The sequence below is a fragment of the Chenopodium quinoa genome, unplaced genomic scaffold (genome assembly GCF_001683475.1).
Source record: "Chenopodium quinoa cultivar QQ74 unplaced genomic scaffold, ASM168347v1, whole genome shotgun sequence".
Taxonomy (NCBI): Eukaryota; Viridiplantae; Streptophyta; class Magnoliopsida; order Caryophyllales; family Amaranthaceae; genus Chenopodium; species Chenopodium quinoa.
The window spans coordinates 93,935-121,892 of record NW_018745590.1 but is presented as its reverse complement, the minus strand read 5'-3'; the positions used below and the strand labels follow the sequence as shown (position 1 = coordinate 121,892).

Sequence of the window (27,958 nt, the reverse complement as noted above, 5' to 3'; positions counted from 1 at the left end):
GCAATTATCCACATTAACTGTTGTTATCTCATTAATCATGGGTTAATTACGGTTTAAATTCACATTTTTGGATTAACAAATCATTCACTTCCCTCCTTTTCTGATTAAATCAAACCCGACCCGTCATCCTTCCAAATCGGGTCTGGGGGGCAAGTTGTTTGGGTCCAATTTAGTCCAATTGGGCCTGGTCACTGAATGATCCAATTAAAAGCCCAAGGTTAAGGTTCAACTCTCCAAATGTGCTAAAGTCAAAAATCAAACATCCTCAAAGCCATGTCAAGGTCAGTCAACGGCCCAATCAGCTTGGCCCAGCCCAACTGACTTCCGGGCCCAATCCGCCTCCTTCATTAGCCAAGGTATAAAAGCCAACAATTTGGTCAATTCTTGGTAAGACAATAAAGCCTCAAGCAACTAAACTCTTGCACAGCTTTCTCTCTCTAATATACTGACTTAAGCATCGGAGGGGCCTTCCTCGGCGTCCCCCCGAGGCTAGTTTACGTGTATTTGTTGTGCAGGAAACCCTCGGCTCCTGCGTTGTTCGGACCGAGACCAAGTTCCCTCAAGATAAAAGGATCTTCCGAGATTCGATTGTTTTCATCCGAAACATGTTATAATTTACTAACAAACAAATAAATTTATGAATTACCGTGTTCAGAAATGGTTGATTTCATGTTGTATTCATGATTGAAGTTTAGCAAGAGGGTTGGATCCTAAGTTGATGCTCAAATGCTCAATTGCATACAAATTTATAAAATACTTCCTAGATTTCGAAATTTCACCATTAAGTTGATTAATGCATAAATTTGTCATTATTTTACTTGATAAAATTTGCTTTCAATAAATTGGTAAAATTAAGTTGTCAAAGTTAGTTTTCAACAATATATTGGGCTAAGTTACTATCAAAATAACTATTTTTTTATATATATATATATATTATTGTGAATTTGTGATAATTAAATTTGTATATAATCAGACTCGATATCGATACAAATGTTTAATATAGACTTAATAACTATCTTGAAAACAAAAAAAAAGAGTACATGACACACGAGATATGAATCTATAGTGAAACAAGTTGGCCAAATTATATGATATGATATGATGGGGATCTTTAGAAATTAAAGCCTACTCAAGGAAGTATTTGTCTTGTTACAAGTTTCAACAAAATTCTTAAATAAGATGGATGAAATTGGTGGGTCAATTTGTTTTGGGCTGCAACTCCACATGTTATAGCATGTGGTATGAAATTGTTGGGTACACGTGTGTTTGAATGCTCCATGTGCATTGTTGATTCTTATTTGGGCATTGAAAGCTCCATTTCTCCAACTCATGGCCCATTTTATGTTCAATTTTTTACACCAAGACAATTTTAGAATTCTTTTGGGTTTATAACATGCAATAGGATGTAGACATTTCCCCATGTCTAACCTCAAGTACTATAAAATAAATATTAAAAAAAAAAAAAAAACCTTATGATACAGCTAGGCATAAGTCGGGCCGGCACCCGGGTAACTTGGGTCTAGGCTTGCTACAAGACGCATTGCAAGGGTCGAGTCATGAGTCATGTGCATATGGATTTTATTTTTAAAATTTAGCACAAATACAATGAGCTGACTTGCAAGCTATTCACTCACTTTAAAATCTAATTAACAAAATATCTTAAAACTATTAAGGAGGTTCTTAACATGACACAACACATTATGTATGTGGTTTGGATAGTGCATGGCATCATGGGCTTTGATTATGAAAGACCGGCTTGAGCCTAGCACTAAACAATTCCTCCTTAAGCCCGTTTTAGGCTTGACACATGGACCCTGCACAACTTAGCCAATGCCTAGTTTTACTTAATGTCCTTAATGATAATGTTTAAAATATTCTAGGAATTAGGTTTTAAGCTTGAGTTAGTTGTTGAAATAGTTTTTCTTTCATGTCAAAGTAATAGTGGTAATTGAAGTACGAAGTATGACTTTTCATGATCCGATAGATAGACAATAATAAAATATGGTAATTATAATGATTATTATGTAATTTGTCAATCATACTTGACACTTATTGTTTATTTTTTCTTCTTCTAAACATATATTTTTCTCTTCATATGTATTTCTTCATTATTGGACAAACTATAAATCATTATTTAACACAAGTACGGAGTATAAATTATAAATGGTAATAGCTAGTAATAAAAATTTAACAAAGAAAAATACATTCATGTCTTATGAAACACTTAGACTTAGAATAAAACATTGACATGTGACTTTTGTTACAATTCCACATAAAAATTCATTGCCATTAATTATCAATCTTCAAAGAGGAACTGCTCAAAATGTATCAATCTAGACAACGAAGTTTCCAAGTTGACGTAGGATTCGAAGGCCAAGTGTAGAAGTTGCCCTAGTAATAGTTAGTAACTACTCCAACTGTAAGATTGTATGCATATTTAATTAATTAATAGCCTGAAAGTATATCCATGTGATTCAATTAACTATCTTCTCTGATCTCCTGATGTCATTAAATAAATTGTGTATATGATTTTAATTAAATGGCAACCTTTGAAAAATTATTGTACCATGAACTATACACAAACATACTATATGCCAATATTAAGTTGGCCTTTAACTAACATCATAGGCCAAAAGATATATTAGAAATTAAACATAGATGGTTATTTATTTATGAAAGTGATTTTTGCGCATAAATGCAAAGCTCCTTCATTATTTAAATTTCGGGGTTAAAATGATTTAATACACATTGATATTAAATATGGCGAGGACTAAGTGTTTAAAATAATGCATATCATTGGTAGGTCTAATTAATGGATATTTTTTTCAACCGTTAAATAAGTAAAATTAAATGTCAATGTGTGATTGTCGCTTCATCGTTATCATCCAATTAAGTTTAATAAGCTCATTTAATCAGGAAATAAACAACCTTGAGTTATGGAGCCGCTCTTCGTTATTATTTGGCAAGCTTCCTTATTGGTTGTTCCTCATTAGCTCCCATACTACACATACAATATTAACTTACAAATTGTATTTATAATATAATAAGTTTTGTTCGTTCCTCTTATATTAATATGAAACATAATAAGCTTTCTGTCTAAAATATCACGTACATATATAGATGAACACGTAGCGTACGTAAACTAGCTAAGTAGCAAACAAGATAAGCGAAATCCGATCCAATCCTATCCAATAATCCAATGAGGTATATAAACTACCCACATAACTCTATCATTGTTGTACAAGGTCATGACTAGATTGACTACTACCAAACTTGTGACAGACATAATAACTTGAATATATAACTCCAAGTTTATATTAGTACAAACAATGCAAATAGGTGTTTTGTCACACCAAATAAAGGACCTCCACAAACATCAAAATATTTCTTACAACAGGCGGCAGATGAGTATGCTTGTCAATCTTTATTACTTCTATTTTTTTTTAATAATTTTATTGAATTATTTTTCATATAAATACTTTATTTTATACAAATATATGTGGAGGGGAATATAAGAGCATATGATAAAGTATACGAAAGGTGACGCAACTAAACTCACAGGTGGCTAACTAATGATTAGTGGAAGATATTAGGTTTAGTGACAAGTAAGAGAGAGAAAATAAGGGGTGGGAGAGAAGTAAGAGTTTACAATTAGTGATTTTTTTACAAATAATTAAATTGGAACAAAATCTTTTGTAACAAAAAATAAATATTAAATAGCTAAGAATCTTTCAAATTGTCATTAAGAGATGATATAAGTCAATGATTATAATATAATTAGAGTTTTATAATTATAAACTTGTTTTTAGTATACTAATTAGCTTGTATCTATCAATGAGATCTCATATTGGATACATGAGATTATTAGTACGTTTATATGTTAGTTGCTCTCGATTTCAACGGTTGTAAATTATTTACTCTTGTAATAAAATACACACGTAATTTTCTAGTAGTTGAAAATATTGATTATAGAAGAAATTTGATGTAAATCCTTATATTTGATTTTAGGCATTTACATTAGAAGAAGCTAGCTAATAAGAAGATTTCATGCATGAAAAAAAAAATATATTTAATTTCTCAAGTTTATTATCATTTAATAAATGAAAATGAGGATGAACTTAAAAGTAATACACCAAAAAAGATGAACTTTAATTTATCGGACTAGAAAAATAGAACCAACTCCATCCAATTAAGAAAACTATACCTAGTAGATTCATTCATATACCTGTTTGATTCTTTTTTATCCATCTACTAACACACCCTAAAACTAATTATAATTTAATAATCCTCATGCATGGAATGAAAATTAGGTGATAACCACTTACTAATTGGTTTTTTTGCTCATCAATGATACCATGCATGAACCTATAATACCGGCCTCCATTTCGAAAAATAACAATAAAATTAATACTGTATTAATAATACATGTCCAAGTATTGAATAATTTTTTGTCAATGTATGTTTATTTTAATTATTTATTATCCTTACCATACATAATCATATCATGGAGAAATTTAAAGTGACTTTATTGAATTGAAGTAATTCTTAAGGTAAATATAAATAAAGTCGTACATAAAATTAAATTCTATCATAAACCATTAACGAATTTTATAACGTAACAGATGTACAAATTATTAGGAATTTTTTATTTTATTTATTTATTTTTTTAAAAGGAATATAAGAAACAAAATTTTAATTTTATGGTATTTTAGAAGTAGCTAGAGGGGATCGGATACAAAACATGTCAATTACTTCAATTTGTACTTGCTGGATCACTGGATGTGTTGTCTTAATATAATAAGTTTTGAGTCCTATTATTACTTCTACTTTGTATCATCATGGTTATGATAGATGGCATTATATGGAATTTTGATTGTGGAGTAGGAGAATGATAGAGATGGAGCACAATACAACAACATCGAACAGATATTTTATGCAAATTTATTTTTCCCTGAATTATTATTTGGATAGAATTCTTAATCGAATCTTGTCTAAATATTTTCTCTAGGTTATTATTTACTTCAATTGGTGTTTCATACACTAATGTATTAGGTAACTAAGCATGCACATTATTGCTCGTTTATTTATTTAGTTAGTTCTTATACGTAGTATATAATACAGAATTATAATGTTGCAGTTTTGTCATCCTTACGTGTGATGATATTTGATATTACAAACTTGAATTTCGACTTTCTGTTTTCTAAATATTTGTTGAAAGGATCTTTAATATGAAATAATATCGTGAGTATACTATTCAAGTTTCAGACTTAAAAGATTCCCAATTTCATTTCCTCTTTATCAAAGGATTGCATGTCTATTTCAGATATGGGCGTATGGTTATACAATTTGTAAATTTGTATTAGAATCTTTCTGCTAATTGATTATATATATGCTAAATTTTTAAAGTGAAATGAAAGAAATGTCAACAGTTATTGAATAAGGAATCAGTGTCAACCAATAGCAAATTGTGTTTAAAATATTATCTCAAAAATAAGCATCTAATAATGAATTTCAAATAGAAAAAAAAATCAAAAGATTGCCGAGTCATATGCCTTATATTAGTTGCTAAACCACTAATTCAACAATTAATTATGGTTTGATAATTCCGGCTGAAGTCATACATTATCTGCTCCAAATCATAAGGGTCCTTTTTGCTTTTTTTCAACGACTGACTTGCAACTAAGTCGATGAAGTTGACATGTAGTGTGACCAAATTTTATTTCTCTTTAAATCGTGATCTTTTATTCCTTGACTTTTTTTTTTTTTTTAATTTTTTTAAATTTACTTAATATTTTCTTTTAATTCACTTTTTAATTTTGGGGTGTTTTATAAAGTTCAACTCAGTTTTATACAAGTATAATTTACTTATTATACAATTTTTTTGGTATCTTAATAGTTATACCTTTTTTTTTTTTTTTAATTTGTCTATGATATGTGTTGCTTTATCCACGGTACTACATTTTTTCTTTACACTATCAATTTTTTTATGTTATACTGTATTTTATATCTCATACCGTATTCATTTTTTTCTTACACCAACTCACTTTTTCTTACTTTTCTTATAATATAGAGCTTACCGTACGTGATTCAAACTTTTAGATTTGGAAAGAGTATTATTATTACCCCTAAATTAGTTTGTGTACTCTAATATAGAATTATAGAAGTAATATAGTACACTATATATATATGGATCCCACAATAGTTATTGCCTTCAATTATGCATGAAAAGTTCTTGCTTGCGAGGTTGCAAGAAGAGATTCCAAGTTCTCATGACTCCCCTTCTTTGGTATATATTCAAAGTTAATTGTCCTTTTTCATCCGATAAACAAATTATCACAAAAATATTGATATGTAAAAATATTGAAAGAATCTATAAGTGACTTTGAGCTATTAGAGACCGATCAAGGTGGAGAGTATGGACCATTTACGTGTTCATATAGGTTAATTTCTCTAGATTACCATTTCGTGGGACATACATTTCATATGTACGCAACATGAGATTCAACATACACCAACTACGGAGTACTAGCCATCATTGATAATATTTGTTGTACAATGGCTTAGGTTTAGCCGTTTAGGTATATAGATATTATTCTTTTGATGACTTGTTAACGTCTCGAGTCCTTTTAATTATACATTTGAGTTATAGAAATACAAATAATTCAAATTTTGATCAGTTGGTGCCTTAACTTGGTGGTTGCAAAAGTACTTCCAAATGACATCCAACTTGCACTACCAACAATTATAACATTTTTGTAGTTATATCCATAGTAGGGCACCAATACATCATAACCTAGGTTCCACAAATCACCTACCCTTCTTTTGCCATGCTTATTTATTGCTTAACCTAAACAAGATTCTTCTCTTTAAATCATCATGAAAAATGATAAAAGATGAGAATTATTATTAATATTGAATATTCTCACGAGATTTTGATTTACTCATTTAGACTTTAGTAAAATTGAAAAAAAAAAATAATTAACTATTTTTATTTTTATTTTTTTTGCAAAGAAAAAAGAAAAAGATGCAACTTGTAATTATTAATCAATCCAATGGGCCCACAATTTTATAACCACAAAATACAACTATACTTGCTATAAATGTGACCTTCCAGCAAAGAGCTGTTTCATAGGTGTTAAAAAACAGTTGAATCAATACATTGTCAATATAAACTCACTATTTCATACAACTATATAGTATAACTGTATACTATATAGATTAATTTGTTGTATTTTTTTTGTTTAGAACAAATATACAAGTATGGATGATTCAATGAGCTCCACAAATTACATGAGTCAATCTCAATCTTCAAATTGTTCAGAAGAGAGTGGTTGGACTTTGTACTTTGAAGATTTCTTATCCAACAATAAGTATGATAATATTCAAGATCATCAAGAGGAAGATTATGAACATACTTCCTTCTCATCTTCTCATCACCGTGCTTCGCGAAAGCTTTGCAATAGTAAACTTATCTCCCAAAATAGAAAGATTTACCCCAAAAAGTTTGTTGATGAGGAGTTAGAGGATACTGCTAGTTCTCCTAGCCACAGTCCCAAGGTACATACGTATTATTATTACTCCCTTTGTCTTTTTTTGTTCTTTCTGATCAATTTACTTTTTGGTCCGTTTTTTAGTTGGTCATTCGTGATTTCATAAAGTTGGAGAAAGAGAGGAGTTAGCATGGCCTATTTTTCTTTTTTTACACACGTGTCACCTGCAAGTCAAACACGAAAGATTAAAAAAAACACGGAGGGAATATAATCAATATATACTATTAGAATTTATTATATGAACGTATATCCTTTATTCTTGGATTTTGAATTTTGTTTAGATTGACGACTCACACATTTGCTTCCTTATTGTTTGCTTAGGTTAATGATTTGAACGACTTGTACATGAAGTCTAAACAGTTGGATACCCAAGATGTTTATTACAAGGTACGTAATTTTTGACAAGCATATTCAAAATTAATAATGAATATTATTTATATTTTTTTAATGTTTGTGAATGAAGTATAATAAGTTTATATTTGTTTGTTAAATTGTGTTATAATAGGCTTATAATTCCAACCATTTTCAGAGGAAGCATACGAAGGACGACATGTACACCAGTTTGTCACATCCTTCACAGGTAACAATAAAACATATTTATTAAAAAAAATGTACATATTTTGCTGGTACATTTGGTGTTTTAGAAATTGTACTGTTCTCTATTGCTAAGGATATATGTAAATGCTACTTCGTACGTAGATATTGACATCTGATAATTTTTTTTTTTTTTTAAAAAGGTGGTAATAACAAGTTTAATTTATCTCCGTAAATACGAATAAAAGATACAAGTAAATGTATTGTAGGTTATGCAATACGGAGTATAATTTGATTATATATATATACACACACACATTGTCACCAAATGGTTTTTGGTGCATTTGGTAGGAGAGCTTAGCTTGACTTGTGTAGCAAACATGGCTTACGTGTAATCGGTCTTAGTCTGATTGGATCGTTCTTCTTAACAAATAAAAAAATATTGTAGTATTTGTCAACTTTAAAGTCAAATATGACAATTAATTTTTTGTAATTAAACTCGTGTGTTTAATCATAAAAGACGGTTAAGATAAAACGAAATTAAAGGCATTATATTAATATTCTACCTTTGGATTATATGCAGGAAATAAATGGGCTAGCTTCACAGAAGGAAGGAGAAGGCATTGATATGGATTTTCTAGAGACCCAATTGAGGAAAAAAGGACTTTGCTTAGTACCAATGTCAATGTTATTAAATCAAATTAGTTGAAATATTCAATTATGCAGGCCTAGTTTGTCAGTGTAGCTTCCTCTTTATGTAAATTTAGTAGGGGAGAATAAAAATGGAATTTCTCTCCATTCAATTTAATGATTATTCAATAATAATGGAGGAAATAGCTAGGGTTATTTAGAATGTATGAACAAGATCCTTTAGGCCAAAGGTCTTACTATGTAAAAAGCAATATTAATTTGACTATAAATTAGGTTTCATGTCATACTAATTAAGAACTTTAATGTATCTATATGTGTATTCTTTTATTGCTTACTTTAGCAGGTTACCCCATTTAAAACCCGAATTAAGCTCTTCAACTCATTTTTATATATACAATAACACGTACTCTCTGTGTATCTGTTCTGTATTAACCTTTTTTTATTGTAAGATAAATTTATAATTTCCTAGTACAAAAATTTATTTGAAAAATAAACATTGCTATTCAATATTTGTGAAGTTTACTACTTTGATTTTTTTTTTCATTGACATGTTTCTTTAGTCACGTTTGTCAATGCACAAATTCGACCATTATATCTTTAATTACCGATATATAGGAATAACTTACAATAATTTTGAAAGTGAGATGACGAAACACAAATATACTGATCAATACTTGATTTTTATTTTTGGTGTTTAGCAAGCCACAAGGGCGGGTATGAGAATCGATCCTAGGATTACATGGGACCGGGAGGGGAGCTCTAACCACTTGAGCTATCCCTCACTCTCAATACTTGATTTTTATAGTTGGTCTATAGAGTTGCATATACAAGGATTCCCTTGAAGAAAGATTAAGGTTATATGGTATATTGGTATTACTCCCTATATCTCTTAAAAAAACTTCTTATTTTAATGACGATTGTCTAATTAATTAAATAAAAATAGGAAGAAATCTTAGAGATAGAAAATTATATCATTAACTTCATAATTTGGTTCTTTTGATCTATCATAATTGAAAGTAAAATTAAAGGTTTGGTCTTTTATTATATCCTTTTTTTTTGGATTTATAGGTAGTTAGGATTCCGACCAAATTGTAGGACAAAAAAATAAACAGACATAAACTACAATCATGAGTTCATGACAATCATATGATTGTCTTATAATTACTTAATATATACCCTATCAGAATATTTGTACTAGCAATATTTTATTTGCGGTTCTGAATTTCTAATCAAGCCAATATATATATGCAGCTGTAAAGTTAAGTAAATTCGTTATTCTAATGAAAAAAAACATATAAATGTAATATATATATATATGTATATATATATATATAGGGTCGGGATCCGGTGAGAACCACCTTCTATGTGAGAACTCATTCCATATGTGAGAACAAATCTCAGCCATTAAATTGTATTAAATCGAACGGCTGTGATTAATCACATAAACCTCCTACAAACCACTTAAATGTCTTCTCTCTCTACCCAGTTAACTGACTTCTCTCCGCCACGAAGTTTCATCAATGGCGACTGATTAATCCATTTGAAGGCTTGACAATTTTGATTTCATCTTCTTCTTCACAAGTACGAATAACTTCGATTAAAGAATATGAAGGCTCGATAATTATCAAGGTTTGTTCAACTTTTCAATTTCGATTTTACTGCTCTGAAAATTTCGAATTGCATCAATTATTAAGGTACTGTAAGTTAATTTGATTTTGATTTTCGTTGTTGTCTATGATTTAATTTGAATTTTAAATCAAGATTGTGCGATTTTGATTACAATAATTTGGGTTTCACATTTTTTAATTTCGATTTTAGTATTCTGGAAATTTTTGAATATGAATGTTCTTAATTTTGGTTATCCGAGTTTGACATTCTAATTTTTGCTCGATTTTTTTAATTTGAGTGTTCTCAATTTAGGATTTTCGTTAAAATATTCAATAGGAGTTTCAATTTTGCCTGTAGACAAGATCCTTGACACCATCGAGGAGGTTGCGGACGAGCTGGACTTGCAGGTCCGCATGAGGAAGAAGTATGGTGTCGAAGACTTGGTTGGGCCTAAGGGTGATTTCATTGCCATGGTAGAGATTGATCAACTAACTGAACAATTGGTAATTATCAATGAGTTTGTTTTGAATATCCTGATAGTGCATACAAGGTGTTTGATAAAATGCTTGTTAGAAAATGCTTGGTAATTTGAGGAATGCTATCACATGGAATTGAACAAGGGACTATTAATGCTAATCAAATGATTACTCAGCTTAAGGAGAATGTAGTTGGTAGAATTAGATGTTTGCCATGTAAAATAAGTGCTAAAAACAGAAGTTGGTTTGATAATATGTGATGTATAAGTTTCTTTAGCTGCTTGTTTTGATAGTATGTGATGAGCAACGATAATAAGTTAGTTTCTCATTTGTCAAATGAGCAAATAATTAGTTGCTCATTTGTCAAATCAGCAAATAATTAGTTTCTCATTTGTCAAATGAGCAAATACTTAGTTACTAATTTCACAAATGAGCATTGAGTTATTTGCTCATTTGACAAATGAACATTGAGTTATTTGCTCATTTGACAAATGAACATTGAATTATTTGCTCATTTGACAAAAGATCAAAGAATTGTTTGCTTATTTCACAAATGAGCATTGAGTTCCTTGGTCTGCTTGCCTATGCACAAGCCCCACCACCTTCTTCTTGGTCTATTTCCTGCACACCAACCACACTCCTTTCATCCACTTCCCTCCACAAACCTATCCCCCCTGCCCCCTCATCTTTTTGCTTGCAGTTCTGATTTCAGAAACTGATTTCAGTTCTAATTTTAGATTATGAAATTATTGTGTGTGTGTGTGTGTGTGTCTCTGTGTATGAGTGTAAGAGTGTATGTGTAAGTGTGTGTGTTTGCTCCTGGCAGTGTACATTCTTATTTAAGAATCTCATTTCAGTTCTAATTATTGAGAGTTTGTGTGTAAGTGTGTTTAAGGGGGTGCATATTCACTTGTTACTAATTTACTTGATAATAGTAGTTGTTGTGTTGGGTGAGCATGTGTTGGGTAATTTGTGAGCTATGGTGGCTATTGTAGTAATAATAGATGCATTTTAGTTTCTACATTTTATTGTTTTCCTATGCTTCTATGGGAGGGCGTTGATCTATATCAAAAACCTATTAGCTCAAGTGGTAGAGCACTATGCAAATGCATAGATGATGTAGGTTCGAATCCTACATAGGTTGTATTTATAAATAACTATATAAAAAAAACCTTCAAAAAAAACTTGATCATCTCTCCTTTTCTGCTCAACTATATCGTTGTTCAATTCTTATACATGTCTTATAATTGTAATATGATTTATGCAATGTCCGAAATTTTTAGCACGAATTAGCCTAGGCAACTTCCTCTTGATCAAATAATAGGTGTTCCTTTTCCAGCTTAACTTCAAACTTTTGTAAGTTATAAGTTAATCATTCTTCCTGTTGTATACATACTTGCAATACTTCTGCTTCTGTTGCCAAGCTACACAAGCAGTGTCAATCAAGGAAGATACAAATGCTTAGTACACAAGAATGTCGCAGTTAGCATTGGTGTAATTAATAATTGATCGCAACACTCATGTGGGAAAGGAACATGAAATAACAGTGAAGATTGCAGTTCAAGATGTTTACAGAGACAGCAGTGGGTGTCTTTTGTATTGTTTTCCCAATAGCCAAAAGAAATAAATTTCATTAACTACTCAAAATTTTCAAACTCTGCATTTTCACACTACTCTACATGCTAATTGAGTGTAGTTTGCTCATTTCTTTGCTCACACTACAAACTTGTGTCTCCACATTACATAAATGAACCTACGTGGGATTCGAACCCACATCTTTTGTGCATTTGCACAGTGCTCTACCCTTGAGCTAGTAGGCTAACGTATTTAAAATATTCAAACACACTCACAAATGAGCATTAATTTGACAAAATGAGCAAGAATCATTTGCTCATTTGACAAATGAGCATTAAATAGTTTGCTCATTTGACATAAGAGCGTTGAATTTTTTTGCTCATTTGATAAATGAGCAAAAAATTATTTGCTCATTTGACAAATGAACAAAAAATTATTTAATGCTCATTTAAATGAGCAAAAAATTATTTGCTCATTTGATAAATGAGCAAATAATTATTTGCACATTTTATCAATATAAAATTTGTTTCCTAATATCAAATGCATGAGAACATTATCATGTAATTCAAAGAGGACAAACAAAAGCAGCAAGAGAAGCAGAAAAATAAACTAAAATCCTGCACAGTTACAAGATAACATACTCTGAACATACCAAGATAAAGTTCCAAAATAGCTTGTTCTATCTCAAGAATCAACAGTAGAAACCATTTGCCTACAATATATATAATTTTATGTAGTTATGATGGTGACTACATATATATAATATCTCCTTTACAATTTTATAGGAGACAACAAAACAGAACAGTTTTCATAATTTTTTAAGTTAAAAATATCTAAACAACCTAGCTAGACAACTCCGGTCATATCAGTAAGACGGTAAAGCTACCACCTGATTTTTACTATGAATAGATAAATATACGAATACACAGCAGATGTGAATTGCCAAAGTAATAACCAGTAGCTATTGACCAGTGACTCATCCTTCACAAGAGCTTCCTTGCTATGACTGATTTTTTTTTCTTTTTAGGTTGGGGGAGGAAGAGAAGGGTCATATTGATACAACCTTGCCCTCATGGATGCAGAAAGGCAATTCTGTTAAGCCAATACTTGCAGAATTTCAAAATTTAATTCAAATAATTACTAATATAATCAAAATTGAAAATAGAAGCAACAAATAAAAAAACAACTTTACCTCAATGTTTTTTTATTCCAAAAAGCTACATTAATAGTCCGATATTGAATTAGGCGTGATAAAACATCAAGGTATTAAAGTCAAACATCTTTATTACCTTTCTGTATCGCAAGTAACAAGAGCATAAGGATCTGATGTGCCATTCACATTTCCAGCGATAAGATTCTTTAGAAAAACATTACAAACTTAGAAAAGGACAAAAACATTGCTACGATCAAAATTGAGGTTAAGGTACCAAGTGAAAAGCAGGGAATACTCAAAATTGAAGAAGCAAGGAGAGAAAGGGAACAAGAAAAGCATCACTTATCACAGTTTAATTGGTTCTACAATTCACAAATTATGGTATCACTAAACATAACTAAAAGTTTACTTTAGAAAAACAAAGCAAACCCTTTCCCCTTATTCATGGTTCTCTCAATCATAAAGACTTATAACTCACTCCATTCAAATGTGATATCTTCCATGATCTCAATATATCACTTAGCATCACGCTACACTGTTTTCTTAATTTCTTCATTCTTATATGGAAACATATATGCGCGTAACTTCAATTCATTCTCCGTCATTTGACAAATTATTTGCTCATTTTGACATTATTTGCTCATTTTTGAAAAATTAGTAAAGAATAAATATTAATTTTTGAGAAAATGAGCCAAAATTATCTGCTTATTTAGCAAATGAGCAAATAGTTAGTTGCTCATTTGTCAAATGAGCAAATAGTTAGTTGCTCATTTGTCAAATGAGCAAATACTTATTTGTTAATTTAACAAATGAGCAAAAACTTAGTTGCTCATTTGTCAAATGAGCAAATAGTTGGTTGCTCATTTCTCAAATGAGCAAATAGTTGGTTGCTCATTTGTCAAATGAGCAAACATTTCTTTAATCATTCATTAAATCAACAAGCATTTATTTGCTCATTTGTGAAATGAGCAAACATTAGTTTGCTCATTTGTCAAATGAGAAAATAATTAGTTACGCATTTGTAAAATAAGCAAATATTTCTTTGATCATTTGGGAAATGAGCAATAAATTTTTTGCTCATTTAGAAAATAGCTAGTTGCACATTTGTAACAAATATATGTCCTTTCGAATGGTAACATATGTAATCTACAGACATCGCAAGGAGACAAATTATCCAACAAGGCATACATAAGGGACACTGGGATAGGAGCATCAACAGATTAATTAATAGCAGCCCACATCCAATAACCATGATACCAGAATTTTTAATTCAATAGTTCCAGGTATGAGTGAATAAGGCTCAAATCTAATATATCCTTCGCGGAATAAGTGAAAAGATGATTCACACTGAAGTAGCTGAACGAATAATCTTCAGAGAAGAATGAATTCTCAGTTTTTAAAAAGGAAGTAGTAAATATCATTCATATGAAATCAATAAATTGTAATTTTCTGTATACTTTGTATGCATCCGTAATTCCGTGACCAATTCTTGTAGCTCAAATGCTTAAAAGGGGGATACTAGCAAAGGCAAGTGCCTAAATTGGAAATTGTTTTGGTTCAGCAAAGCCGGTTAAAAGCATTGTAATAGTCACCATATATGAAAGTAATGTTCTTATAATCTTGGTTCAGCAATTGAAGTCTTTTTTGTAGCTCATCATTGTGATAGGCTGACAAGTTGATTAAGAGACACAATTTTCTGTTGGTTATAGAGTTCTTGGCTTGACATGATGTGCTATAGGCAAGGAAATGGCTTAAAGGAAAGGTTCCCGGTTTTGGATGACCCTCTTAACAACATACCATGATACTAATTTAATACTTTGAAATAACATAATTGCATAAAAATTCAGAAAAAATGCATAAAAACAAGAGGTCGGGATTAATGTTTCATTGTTAGGAGAACAAACATACTCTGATGCCTTCAATAATCGCTTGGACAACATCAAAAACCATGCCATTGACATCCTTCATCGTTTTTCCCTGTGGCAATGCATAGTAATAGTCATTGCTTCCTATTTCCCCAACTACAAATAGGGAATTGTTGAGTTTTTCTGCACAATCTGTTCAACAATTTCAATTAGATCATTGTTATCAGATGCTAGTCAAGTGTGTATGCATGACATGGTCACCTTATATGTTCCGGGAAATTTGTAGTTCATTGAGTTTAGATAAGGGGTCTATAAGTTCAAACAAGGGAATTTTAGGTGAAAAGAACGAGACCTGGCCTAATTGTATATTAGCCATCATAATAAGTGAATTTGGAACGTAAATGACCGTATACCTTGGTCATTATAGCAAATGGAGTTGAAGTGCGACCACATCCAATCAAGCTGTACGCTGAGAGATCTATTTGTGACAGAATTTACTATATTTTTATCTGCAAGAAACTCTGCAGGGAATGTTGTGGCACCAGCAACCGCAAAATTTACTCCATGTGTGAAATCTGCATCTCTTTTTAAGTATGGATTCAAGTGCGGAATGTCCAATGCCTTTGCTGACCATAAATCATAATCACCAAAAGAAGTGGGAAAAAAATCTGTAAAATAGTCATAATTCAAAGACATTAATGAAATCAGACATTCAAAGGCCGTTTTCTGAGCTAGACAAATTAAAACTCAGAATTCTTTGAACAGACAAAGTAGACGAAATAATTAAATCAACTTGAAACCCTGTAATTCCATTCCATTTCACACCCACATTCAGATCCAACACCGAAAAACAAAAACACAAAAAACAAAAATGAAAGAAGACCGAAAAAAAAAAATTCAGTGAGGCATTTCGTTGAATACCTTGTAAGTAGTCACAATTCTCAGCTTCTTTGCATACAACATCAAGAACATAATCAATCAATCACCCACATCACAAAAAGATTCAAACAACCAAATTCAATAAATTCATAATCAAATTAATAAAATTGAAAAACAAAGATAAAAAGAGAAACCTCCAGAATTCTTCAACAGTAGAGAAAGTATAAATGGGTCGAATAGAGATACCCTAAGCAGCTTGTTTCGATTTAGCAGTATGATTATCGAACCAAAAAGTCCAAGAATTCTCAAGAGGATGAGTTGTTGCGATTAATTTGCTGGGTTTTTCGGCGTTTGAGTTATCGTCTATAATCTCGCCTTTCTCCAAATCATCATCGTCTTTTCTTTGGTCTTCAATCTCAGTTGCCGCCATTGATTTCTCAAGCTCTTCTACTGCCAATAATTGCTTCTCTCTCTAAAATCTTTCAAATTTGTTGAGGAAGGATGAACTTGAACGAGGAGAGAGAAAATTGTGCGTGAAAGAGGAAGGAGGAGAGAGAAAAAACGCATTTGACCGGGAATAATTGTGGCCGTTGGATGTAATTGATCCAACGGTTATAATGAGTCCTCACATATAAAAAGGGTTCTCACATAAGGGATGTGGTCTCATATGATCCCATTTCTATATACATATATATATATATATATATATATATATATATATATATATATATATATATATATATATATATATATATATATGTATGTATGTATGTATGTATGTATATAGAAATGGGATCATATGAGACCACATCCCATGTGAGAACCCTATTATATGTGAGGACTAATTATAACTGGTGAATCAATTACATCCAACAGCCACAATTAAATCCCGGTCAAACAAAACTACTGTGTTTTTTCTCTCTTCTCCTTCCTCTTTCACGCACTATTTCCTCTCTCCTCACAATTTCACTATTTTCTTTTCTCTTTCTCTCTGCTTTTCTCTCTGATTTCTCATCACTACTCCTCCAATCTTCATCAATTGTTTTTCAAGGTGAGTTTATTGTTTATATTTTCGTGTTCATCAATTAATTTTAGATCACATTCAGTTACATTTGTTGATTTTCATTTTGATTTTCGTTTGATTTTCGCTGATTTCAGCTCACATTGTTTATCAATTTCTGTCGATAATGTTTTACTTTGTTTTTTTCATTGATTTCAGTTTTATTTTCGTTTTTTTGAGTAGTTATCAAGTTGATTTTTCTTATTTTCGTTATCGTCCAGTTTTTTCGTTTTTTTTGGAAACCTACAATTCACTGATAATTTGTGCTATTATGTTCATTTTAGCTTGATTTTAGGTATTTTAATTATTTTGTGTATTTTAATTTGATTTTCGGTTTACTTTAGTTCTCAATTATGTTTTATTTTCTGGTTTTATCTTATTTTTTGTTTGATTATAGCTTTATTTGAGTAATTATTAGTTGATTTTAGTTTTCATTTTGCTTCATATGAGTAATTATCTTACATTTTCTTTGTTTTTTTTGGAAACCTAGAAGTAATTGCTATGGATTATGCAAATGTTCCTCAAGAAAATACAATGTATGTGTTTCTGCTCATTTTATTTTTATTATTTGAGTTATTATTATTTTTGTTGTTGTTGTAGATTAGTTGATTAGTTGTATTACTTGTATGGGAGTTCTTGTAGATTAGTTGATAACTTGTTCATTTTATGTTTTGTTGTTCATTTATGAAATATTATATTTTTAATTGACAGTTACAAGCAATAAAAAGTTGTAGATTATGTTGGGAAGTAATTTTCAATACATCTAAAACTGCCACAGGTTAATACTTGTATGTGAAAGCAAATAGGAAAAAAAACAGTTTAAGATGGGAAGTAATTTTCAATAGATCTCTTTTTTTGTCTTAGAAATTATCACAATCAAAATTCCCTGTGCAATGTTATTACTATCGTCACCACAAAGCTACCAACTTTGTTGTGTACTTAGTTCGGATTTTCACATTAGAAGCCAAGAAACTGATAGTTAGAAGGCGTTTTACTGTTCGGCTTTTCACATCAGAAGCCTAGAAGTTAGTTCATTATGTTGCACATCAGGTCTTAAAGTAGATATCAGTGAGAAAGAATTTGAGTTTAAAAACAAGTTCTCTAACTTCTTTACAGCTTTGAAAGTAGTTGATAACTTGTTCATTTTATTTTTGTTTTTCATTTTAGCACTAAGTATTTGCTTATTTGAGAAATGAGCATTTAACTATTTGCTCATTTGAGAAATGAGCATTTAAGTTTTGTTCATTTTGTTAAATTAGTAGCTAAGTATTTGCTCATTTGACATCAAGGATACCTATTTTGTTGAGCAGGACATCTGTTGAGACAAATTCTGCTGTTAATGTTGGTGAGCAAGATGCAGCAAGGGCGGGACAGTTAAGAGTTATTGGTGGTGACCAAGATGCAGCAGGGGCAGCACAGTTAAGAGTTGGTAGTGACCAAGATGCAGCAGGGGCATCACAGTTAGGAGTTGTTGGTGGTGACGAAGATGCGGCAGGGCCAGCACAATTAGGAGTTGTTGGTCGTTCTACACAGCCACAATATAAAGGAATGAGTTTCAAGATAGGATCTTCTAATGACAAAGGAAAAATGGTTTTAAAGGACACATTAAAGAAAGAAAAACCGATGATTAAGGTAGTGGAGATGAAATCCAGCAATGAATTGCAAGTTTTGAAGTCAGGTAATGAAGTGGAAGGTTTGAAGTCTTACATTCATGGGACATTGCATAGTCGGATGTCACCTCATCCATTGTTCAAGTTATGGAATCAGTTTTACTTTCACAAAATCAGTTGAAAGCAGTTAGAGATGTAGGATTTGGGTCGATGGAGTTTTTGAAGGTGACCCAACTGCCTTTGCGGTTGGGTTTATGGTTGGTGCAGCACTTTGATGCTAAGACGTGCTCATTAAATATTCCTGATTCTGATCCTTTCCGTATTACTGAAGACCATGTGCATGAAGTTCTTGGGTTGCCAATAGGGGGCATAGAGATTGATAAAAATAATTTTTCCAGAAATAAAAAAGTCATTCAACAATGGAAAAAGCAATTCCAAAGCAACTCACTCTCTATCAAAATAGGGGAGCTTAAAGAGTTTTTGAAGGAGCATAAGTCAGCTGGTGCTATGTTCAAACGGAACTTTGTAGTTCTTTGTGTGTCTACACTGATGGATGGTAGTCTTCTTATTTTTATTATGCTCATTTTACTTTCAATTTGCTCATTTTCAATTTAGTTTGCTCATTTCTATTTTATTTTGCTCAGTTAAATTTCTATTTGCGCATTTCTCTTTTGTTTTGCTCATTTTTTTGTCAGGGAAACAAAACATGAATATTAATTCTGATATTCTTACATTTCTTTCTGATGTTGATAAAATCAAGGACTTGAATTGGTCAAAGTATATCCTTGATTCTCTCGTGAAGGGCAAGATTTTATGGGAAGAACGTCCAACTCGTTCTTTTCCTGGGTCTTTATTGTTTCTTATGGTATTACTATAATTTTTGTATATTTTTAATGTAGTATTTCTTACTTATTTGTTGATTTTTAATTTACTAATTTTTCTTTTCTTACTTGTTTGTAGTTATTATATGTTGATCAATTTGTACTTGAGGAAGTTCGAGCTACACGTGAAATTCCAATCTTGAAAGGGTGGACAACATCTATGATGTCAACACGTGAGAAATTGGAACTCTTTAAAGGGAGGCTTGGAAATATTCGTGCTAAAAAGCTTGATGTTGGTTCTTCTAGCATGACACAGCCTAAAATGGTGTTTAACTATAATTTTCTGTTTTATTTTTTTCCTTTTTATCCTACTTTTTTAACTTTTTTGTTTTTTATTTAAGAAAAATTCATTCCTTCTAAAGTGGAAAATCAAGTAGTTGCCAATAAGGTAACCATATATACTGTAATATTCTTTGTTCTTTTTGGAAATGACCAACGAATTTTTGTTCATTTGTCTAATGAGTAAGCAATTACTTGCTCATATTTGAAATGAGCAAATAATTTTTTACTCATTTGACAGATGAGCAAATTATGCAATTGGTTATGTGTTATAAGTAAGCTTGGTTTATATTTGTTAGGATATTTGGTTTCAACTTGTTCTAACTTTCTTTTTTTTTTTTTTTTTTTTTGTTTTGTTTATGTTTGTCTTTAGGAACAATCTGATCCAATTCGTACAAAAAATGAAGAAAGTGAACAAGATCCAAAGAAGGTATTTATATGAGTTTTCTGGAAGCCAATATTAATTTTTTGTTTATTTTTAGAGTTCTTCTCAGTATGATGCATAGAGGCAAGTGGCCATATGTGTGCTTTTGCATTACTCATATGCATGTCATGAATATAGAAAAAGTATTTTATGTAAATGTTGGTCTTTGGTTACTGCAATCTCGTGAAACTCATATATGATAAATATGTGGATATTTCTTGTGAGCAGGAGCATTATAGTTCTTAATTTTTTGCTCATTTGTCAAATGAGCAAAAACTTCAATGCTCATATAAAGTTCAATTTGCTCATTTTTATATGACTTTGCTCATTCCATATCCACTTTGCTTATTCCATATTTACTCTTCTCATTTATATTTATCTTATTTATGTATTTTTTTATTTTTTTATTTTTTTTTACAGAAATGCCTTATGAAGCTTGCAACAACATCTACAAACCTGGTCTTGGCATACAGGTATTTCAGTCAAAAACATGAAACTGCCATCAAGTATTTTCCAAACAATGAGAAGATACAAAAGTTGAAGAAAGATGCCATGGGCATTTGTGATGAGCATAAGATGAGCTCCAAAACTTTGACTGAAGATAATACTCTTTCATTTAGCCAAGATGAAGAGTATTGGCAAGATCCAGCAGTAATTGAAGCTTGGGATAGGTTTTCTCAGATTTCAAGCAACAAAAAGCATGCTGAATCTTCAATCAATGCAATGGTTGTTCATCCAAATGAATCGGAACCCATTGATGTTACTAAGATTGCTTCTGAAAGTGTTCAGATAGCAAGTTGTATCCCTGATGTTGGATGTTCAGATTGGGCTGCTAAAAATGTGTTCAAAAAAATTGGAGATTCAAGTTTCAAATCTGCTTCAGGACATTCACTTGCCAAAGGATCTGGAACTCCTACATTCAGTTTAGGAGACTTTTCTCAAGAAACTAATTCTCCCCCTAACAATGCGCCTACTGAACCTGTAGTTGCTTCTGTCAGTGCACAAGTTGGTGCTTCTGTTGCTGATGCTTCTCAAGCTGTTGGTGATGCTCTGATTGCTAATCCTCAAGATCTCATTTCTGATGCTCAAGAAGCTTTAATTGTGCATAAGAGAAAAGGTGATACTGAAAAGAAGAGTTCTATTCCTAAGAAACGCAAACCTCAGCCATCAGTGCTTCTTAGATCACCTTTTAAGTCCCGCATTATGATAATTTACAATCCATTATCACCAGTTCAGATGAGCGTCTTGAAGGCAATGTTTGCTGATGATAAAAATCGTCTGTAAGTATTTTTTTTATCTATAGAATTTATTATCTTGTACATTAACTTCCATTTGTTTTAGACATACTAACTTTCTTTATTCTTTTTATGCAGTGAACCAGTATTTAATGGAGAGAATGGTCTTGAAATTTTGAGAGTACATCTTGAGAATCTTTATAATAAATATAAAGTTGATACAGAGATCATTAATGCTTGGTGTAGCATTCTGAATTATAATGAGCAGTTTAGAGATCCAAATTCTCCTGCTCGTTTCTTTTTTGACCTTAGTGCTACCATAAGTTCAAATTCTTTCATTTATTTTGTTTTATTGAATTATTTTGTTTTTTTGTTGTAATTAATTTTTTTTTCTTTAACATGTAGGACTGTCTTATTCACTATGAGATAGATTTTGTTGCCCATCGGAATAAGATGTTTTTTGAGGTTGCTGAGAATTTGTACATGAAATCAGTTGTACCACACAAGGATATTCAACTTTTTTTCTTCCCAGTTTATGAAGAAGATCATTACTATTTGGTATGTTTTAACACTACCACACTGAATGGTAATATTGAGCTTTTTGATTATAACAAAGATGCTGGAGATCATAAACAGCTTTTAAAACATTTGGTATGGCTTAAAAGTTAATCTCTATTCACATTATGTTTGTTTCTTTTACTTGAATGATTAGATTTTATTATGTTTGCTTATTTGATGTTTTTGTTTTCAGAGAACTGCTTTTTTAAACTTTATTCAATGTGAAGGAAATGTACAGAGTTCTATTTTGGCAAATGATATCAAGCGGATGGAAATTTCTGTGATTAATGGTTCATGGAAGTCTTCGGATAAAAATCATTTGCATTGTGGAGTTGCAGTGATGAGACTCATGGAAACATACATGGGTTGTGCAAAGTGGGATCCTGGTTTGAAGAAAAATAATGTAAATTCTTTGCTCATTTGAGAAATGAGCAATTAACTTTTTGATTATTTGCTAAATGAGTAAGAAATTACTTGCTCATTTATCAAATGAGCAAAGAAATGTTTGCTCATTTGAAAAATGAGCAAGGATTTACTTGTTCAGTTCATAAATGAACAAAGAAATGTTTGCTCATTTCACAAATGAGCAACTAATTCTTTGCTCATTTAAGAAATGAGCAATTAACTTTTTGATTATTTGCTAAATGAGCAAGAAATTACTTGCTCATTTATCAAATGAGCAAAGAAATGTTGGCTCATTTGACAAATGAGCAAGGATTCCTATCAAATGTTTACTTTAATTTTGAGGTCTATGGTCCATTAATCTAGCAATACCGTAGGCCATTGCCTTATAAGTTACAACTGCAACTTGTGGTATTACTTTTACATGTTTGCTCATGTTATTGAAATCTCCTTAATTGTATAGGGTTTGATTATGTTATTTGTTTTGCAGCTGATAATCTTGACTAAACTTCGTGAAAAGTACACCCTGGGAATAATTACAAGTGAAGTGAACACTATTCAATCTGTTAAAGAAATTGCTCAGAAGAAGAAAAAGCAAAGTAAAGTTTCTGTTGCTGACAAAGAAGAAAATGCTGAAAAAGAAAAGCCTGAAGAAGAAAAAGTTCAAGGAAGAAAGAGCAAAAGACTGAAGAAAGCTGAATGTTAGGGAATTAAATAGTTAGTAGTGATGATTTGTCTTTTTTGGTTTAGGGAATTGGGTAAATTAAGATTTTATCTACTTTTAAGTAGTCTTTGAATGATGTAAGACTGATTTATAAACAGATTTTACCAATAGAAGCCTACCCTTTTTTACTATAGTGATGATTATATTTGAATTAAAATTCAATCTTTTTTTTGTTTTTACTTCACATACCTTGTTATATACAGCCGTTTTCATTTGAAATATTCGTTCATTTGTTAAATGAGCAAACAAATGTTTGCTTATTAAATGATAGATCAATGAATTCTTGCTCATTTCATAAATGTTCAAAGAATTTCTTGCTCATTTGATAAACGAATAAAGAAATGTTTGCTCATTTCACAAATGAGCAACTATTTTTGCTCATTTAAGAAATGAGCTTTTACCTTTTCTGATTATTTGCTAAGTGAGCAAGGAATTACTTGCTCATTTGATGATTGAGAAAAGATATGTTTGCTCATTTGACCCAAGGAGAGCTGATTTTGGATTGGGAGATGAAACAAGAGTGCAATTGTTCCAAGTTCATATAATAGCTAATTTGCTCACTTACCAAATGAGCAAATAATTATTTAATTATTTGCTCATTTGACAAAATGAGTAGTTAACTATTTGCTCATTTGATTAATGAGCAAGGAATTATTGCTCATTCGAGAAATGAACAAATATTTAGTCACTAATTTGACTATGTTCTATTTTCAATTCAACAATATTGCAAAGCATTAAACTATGATTAGTTCAAAATTAATAATATATTATTAAATATAAAAATTCAACAAAATCTTATATGTATATAAAAGTACCATTACACTTTTTTGGACAATTTCTAATATCATGATGACTCAATTCACCACAACCTCTACATAATCTCTTCTTTTTTTGGTTTTGCTCTACAGCCTTTTCTTTTTCTCCCTTAAGCCTTTTTGCACTTCTACCTCTTGTTTCAACATTTGACACATCAATCTCAGTCGCTTTCTTTTTTGAAGTCTCTTCATTTGATACATGAACTCCAGTCCCTTTATTCTTTGAAACTTTTGGAGGTTTGACAATTATTTCAGTTGGCACACTAGCTCCAATCAATAGCTCAATGTCTCGCTCTTTGTTTTTTGCACTTCCAGCTGTTGTTTCATTATTTCTTGCAATCCTCTTTGCTTCCAAATCCTTTCTTATTCCTTGAAGATTTATCACAAGGTCTTGAATATCTTCATCTTTACCTTCTGCCAAACTTACACAAGTGTGTATCTCTGACCATAAATCATTTAACAATTTTTTCTTATCTATTATATTAGCACATTGCTCCAACAGGTTTCCTCCCAAGTCAAAAATTGGTTTCTTTAATGCCATAGTAGTCCACCTGTGTAGCATATACTACTCGGGAATGGTTTCAAACCTTTTTTCTTTCCAAACCCAAATCATATGTCTACATGGAATTCCTTGCCTATAAAATAGCTTGCAAGAACATGTGGTGTCATAGTTAGTTGGATTAAACACAACATCAAATGTTCTAGTCCGATTTCCTTCACTTACTGTTGCAACTTCCAATTCATTTTCTTTCTTCAATTCATCAACACCACAAGAAAAACAAGCAATTTCAACCTCGTATTGAAAATCATAAAAGACAGAGTTAGTATATAAATGTGAGGCATGCTTTTCTATCCCTAGTGGTGTTTTGCACTCAGGATATTTGTGCTTTGAATCATTATCATTCTGACCTTGAGTGTGTCTCTGGGCATCAATTGCAGCTTCATATCTCAAGTAAAACTCAACAAGTGACACATGAGGATTGATAAAGGAGCAGAAAAAGTTGTTTTCACTTTCGGATCTTGATGTTGTACGCATTATTCCTCCAAGGAACACATCTTTGAAATAGGCCGGAATCCACTTGTCTCTTATCTTGTACATATAACCTAACCATTCATGTTGTTCCAAGTGGTATTCAATCATCACCTTGTTCCACCTTTCTTCAAACTCAGCAGGTTCAATTTCAAGGTGCCAAACGCAAGCACATAATTTTTTTAGGAAACCAGTTTCTTCTTGCATGATTGATTTCTCCACCTTATCTGGTAACTTTTTCATTATGTGCCACATACAGAACCGATGTTCAGTCTTCTTAAACACACTTCTAATAGCAATTTTCATTGCTGGATCCTGATCTGTGATCATACAATTAGGTTCATTCCCACCCATTGCCTTGAGGAATGATCTGAACAGCCATTCAAATGACACGATATCTTCCTTTGCTATGAAACCAGCAGCAAAATTAATGCAATTCTTATGATGGTTAACGCCTGTAAATGGAGTAAACACCATGTTGTACCTGTTTACACATACAAAATAAAGTTTAAATGAGCAAATAATTTAATACTCATTTGAAAAATTATCAAATAATCGATTGCTCATTTGTCAAATGAGCAAATAACTCAATGCTTATTTGTGAAATAAGCAAACAATTCTTTGCTCTTTTGTCAAATGTGCAAATAATTGAATGCTCATTTCTCATATGAGCAAATAACTCAATGCTCATTTGTGAAATGAGCAAACAATTCAATGCTCATTTGTCAAATGAGCAAATAATTCAATGCTCATTTGTCAAATGAACATGCAATTCAATGCCCATATACATACTCTTATCAAAGAATATTAGACTTATGGGGATATTCAATTTCCACATAGAAGTAATGAGCAATTAAACTAATTTTATTTAAAACAAAGTCATTAATTTCAGCCATAGCTAGTAATAACACATAAATGAATTACCTATTGGTTTGGTATGTGGTATCAAAGGATACCATATCACTAAATAGAGCATAACTCTTTTTACAAAGGGGGTCTGCCCACAATGCTCTACAAAGGAAATAATCTTCATCCATCTCAAAATCAAAGAAAAAAGCGCTCCACATCAGCTTTTTGTTGGTAAAGTTATCCACGAACATTTGAGCGTCGCTTCCTTGAATGTATGCTTTTAAATCTCTATGAAAATTTTTGAAATCTTCCTTAGATGCACCAATGTTTTCATATCCTCCAACAATTTCCTTCATCATTCAAAAAGTTGTAACGGGACCAATATTCACCTATTTAAAGAACAAAACAGTTTGTCACATGAGCAAATAATTCAATGCTCATTTTTAAAATGAGCAAACAATTCAATGCTCATTTGTCAAATGAGAAAAAAATTATTTGCCCATTTGTCAAATGAGCAAACAGCTTTTATTAGAACATACAGAGAATTCATGAAACATAAGAGAATTTGAAACTTAAGAGAATTCATGAAACAATTCAATGCTCATTTGGCAAATGAGAAAAAAATTATTTTCTCATTTGTCAAATGAGCAAACAACTTTTATTAGAACATACATAGAATTCATCAAACATAAGAGAATTTGAAAGTGTTACCTTAGAATTATTCACAATTATTTTTTTGTGTAAAATGTTCATTTTCCTTCCTTCTTTTTGGAATAGATTGCAGCTAGGTGTATAAAGTGCATGAGTATGTCCCTCATGAAATTTTGTCACTATGAATGTGTTATCATCACAATGCTTTAGGACAATATGTGCCTTGCACCCAACACGAGTAACGAGTCTCTTCCTTTTGATTGAAGATTTTTCTTCATTGTTTTCCCCTTCCTTGTTATTTAAATCTTTTTCTACAGTAGTCTTTCTTTTTTCTTTGTATCCTTCCTTATTGCACAAGATATACTGATATTTTAATTCTTTGCTTCTTCTTTGTCTTTTAGTTGTAGACTTCCTTGTATTGAAACCAGAAGCAAATGCATAGCCTTTATAAAATTCAAGGCCCTCTTCAAGATTATTAAACTTCATCCCTATAGCTGGTTTCAACTCATTGGGGCATATTGGATGCCATTCTTTTGTTCCTCCAGGAGTGATCAAAGGTGCTACTTTAAGAGAAACTACTATTGTAGGAGTAGTTGGCACATTTGTGATGGTACTTGATTGACTCTCAACTTGTTCGTTGTTGCTCATCATTTGTGAATATGCACCTCCTTAAACACACTTAAACACACACATACACTCTTAATAATTAGAACTGAAATCAGATTCTTAAACAAACTTACACACACACAGACATAGATACACACTTACACACACACACACATACACACACACACACACTCAATAATTTCATAATCTATAATTATAACTGAAATCAGTTTCTGAAATCAGAATTGCAAGCAGAAAGAGGAGGGGGCAGGGGGGGATAGGTTTGCTCATTTGTCAAATGAACATGCAATTCAATGCCCACATATATAAACTCTTACACTCAATCACACTTACACTCACACTCACACTCACACTCACACTCACACACAGACACACTGTTACACTCACTCACACACACACACACACATACATACACAATTCTGTATACTTAGTGTTTTTACAAGCTAATATTTGCAAAACTTATAGATCCTTGAATTACTTATGAATGTCATTAATATTTGCTCATTTTAATTGTAGTTACCT

General features: G+C 31.4%; 4 protein-coding genes across 5 annotated transcripts; 1 reads left to right on the top strand and 3 right to left on the bottom strand.

The window, feature by feature from the left end:
• Nucleotides 1–7,117: 7,117 nt before the first annotated feature.
• LOC110716549 lies at nucleotides 7,118–9,042 on the top strand. Of its 2 annotated transcripts, none has more exons than XM_021895180.1 (4): nucleotides 7,118–7,557; nucleotides 7,872–7,937; nucleotides 8,080–8,130; nucleotides 8,668–9,042. In XM_021895180.1, exons 1-4 carry the CDS (start codon nucleotides 7,261–7,263, stop codon nucleotides 8,791–8,793), a joined length of 540 nt encoding a protein of 179 aa, XP_021750872.1. In that variant the 5' UTR covers nucleotides 7,118–7,260; the 3' UTR covers nucleotides 8,794–9,042. The 2 variants fall into 2 exon arrangements, with proteins under 2 accessions (XP_021750872.1, XP_021750871.1); XM_021895179.1 differs by having other exon boundaries at nucleotides 7,119–7,557; nucleotides 8,056–8,130.
• Nucleotides 9,043–12,959: 3,917 nt separating this feature from the next.
• LOC110716540 (acetylajmalan esterase-like) lies at nucleotides 12,960–16,721 on the bottom strand. The gene is made up of 5 exons (XM_021895171.1): nucleotides 16,667–16,721; nucleotides 15,826–16,080; nucleotides 15,456–15,604; nucleotides 13,684–13,751; nucleotides 12,960–13,011 (listed from the first exon to the last, which is right to left on the bottom strand). Exons 1-5 carry the CDS (start codon nucleotides 16,719–16,721, stop codon nucleotides 12,960–12,962), a joined length of 579 nt encoding a protein of 192 aa, XP_021750863.1.
• A 6,800-nt stretch (nucleotides 16,722–23,521) lies between these two features.
• Nucleotides 23,522–25,663, bottom strand: LOC110716539 (protein FAR-RED IMPAIRED RESPONSE 1-like). The gene is made up of 3 exons (XM_021895170.1): nucleotides 25,189–25,663; nucleotides 24,412–24,693; nucleotides 23,522–23,547 (listed from the first exon to the last, which is right to left on the bottom strand). Exons 1-3 carry the CDS (start codon nucleotides 25,661–25,663, stop codon nucleotides 23,522–23,524), a joined length of 783 nt encoding a protein of 260 aa, XP_021750862.1.
• An 841-nt stretch (nucleotides 25,664–26,504) lies between these two features.
• Nucleotides 26,505–27,784, bottom strand: LOC110716546 (protein FAR1-RELATED SEQUENCE 5-like). The gene is made up of 2 exons (XM_021895177.1): nucleotides 26,870–27,784; nucleotides 26,505–26,547 (listed from the first exon to the last, which is right to left on the bottom strand). The coding sequence occupies exons 1-2, from the start codon at nucleotides 27,458–27,460 to the stop codon at nucleotides 26,518–26,520; spliced, it is 621 nt and encodes a 206-aa protein (XP_021750869.1). The 5' UTR covers nucleotides 27,461–27,784; the 3' UTR covers nucleotides 26,505–26,517.
• Nucleotides 27,785–27,958: the final 174 nt, after the last annotated feature.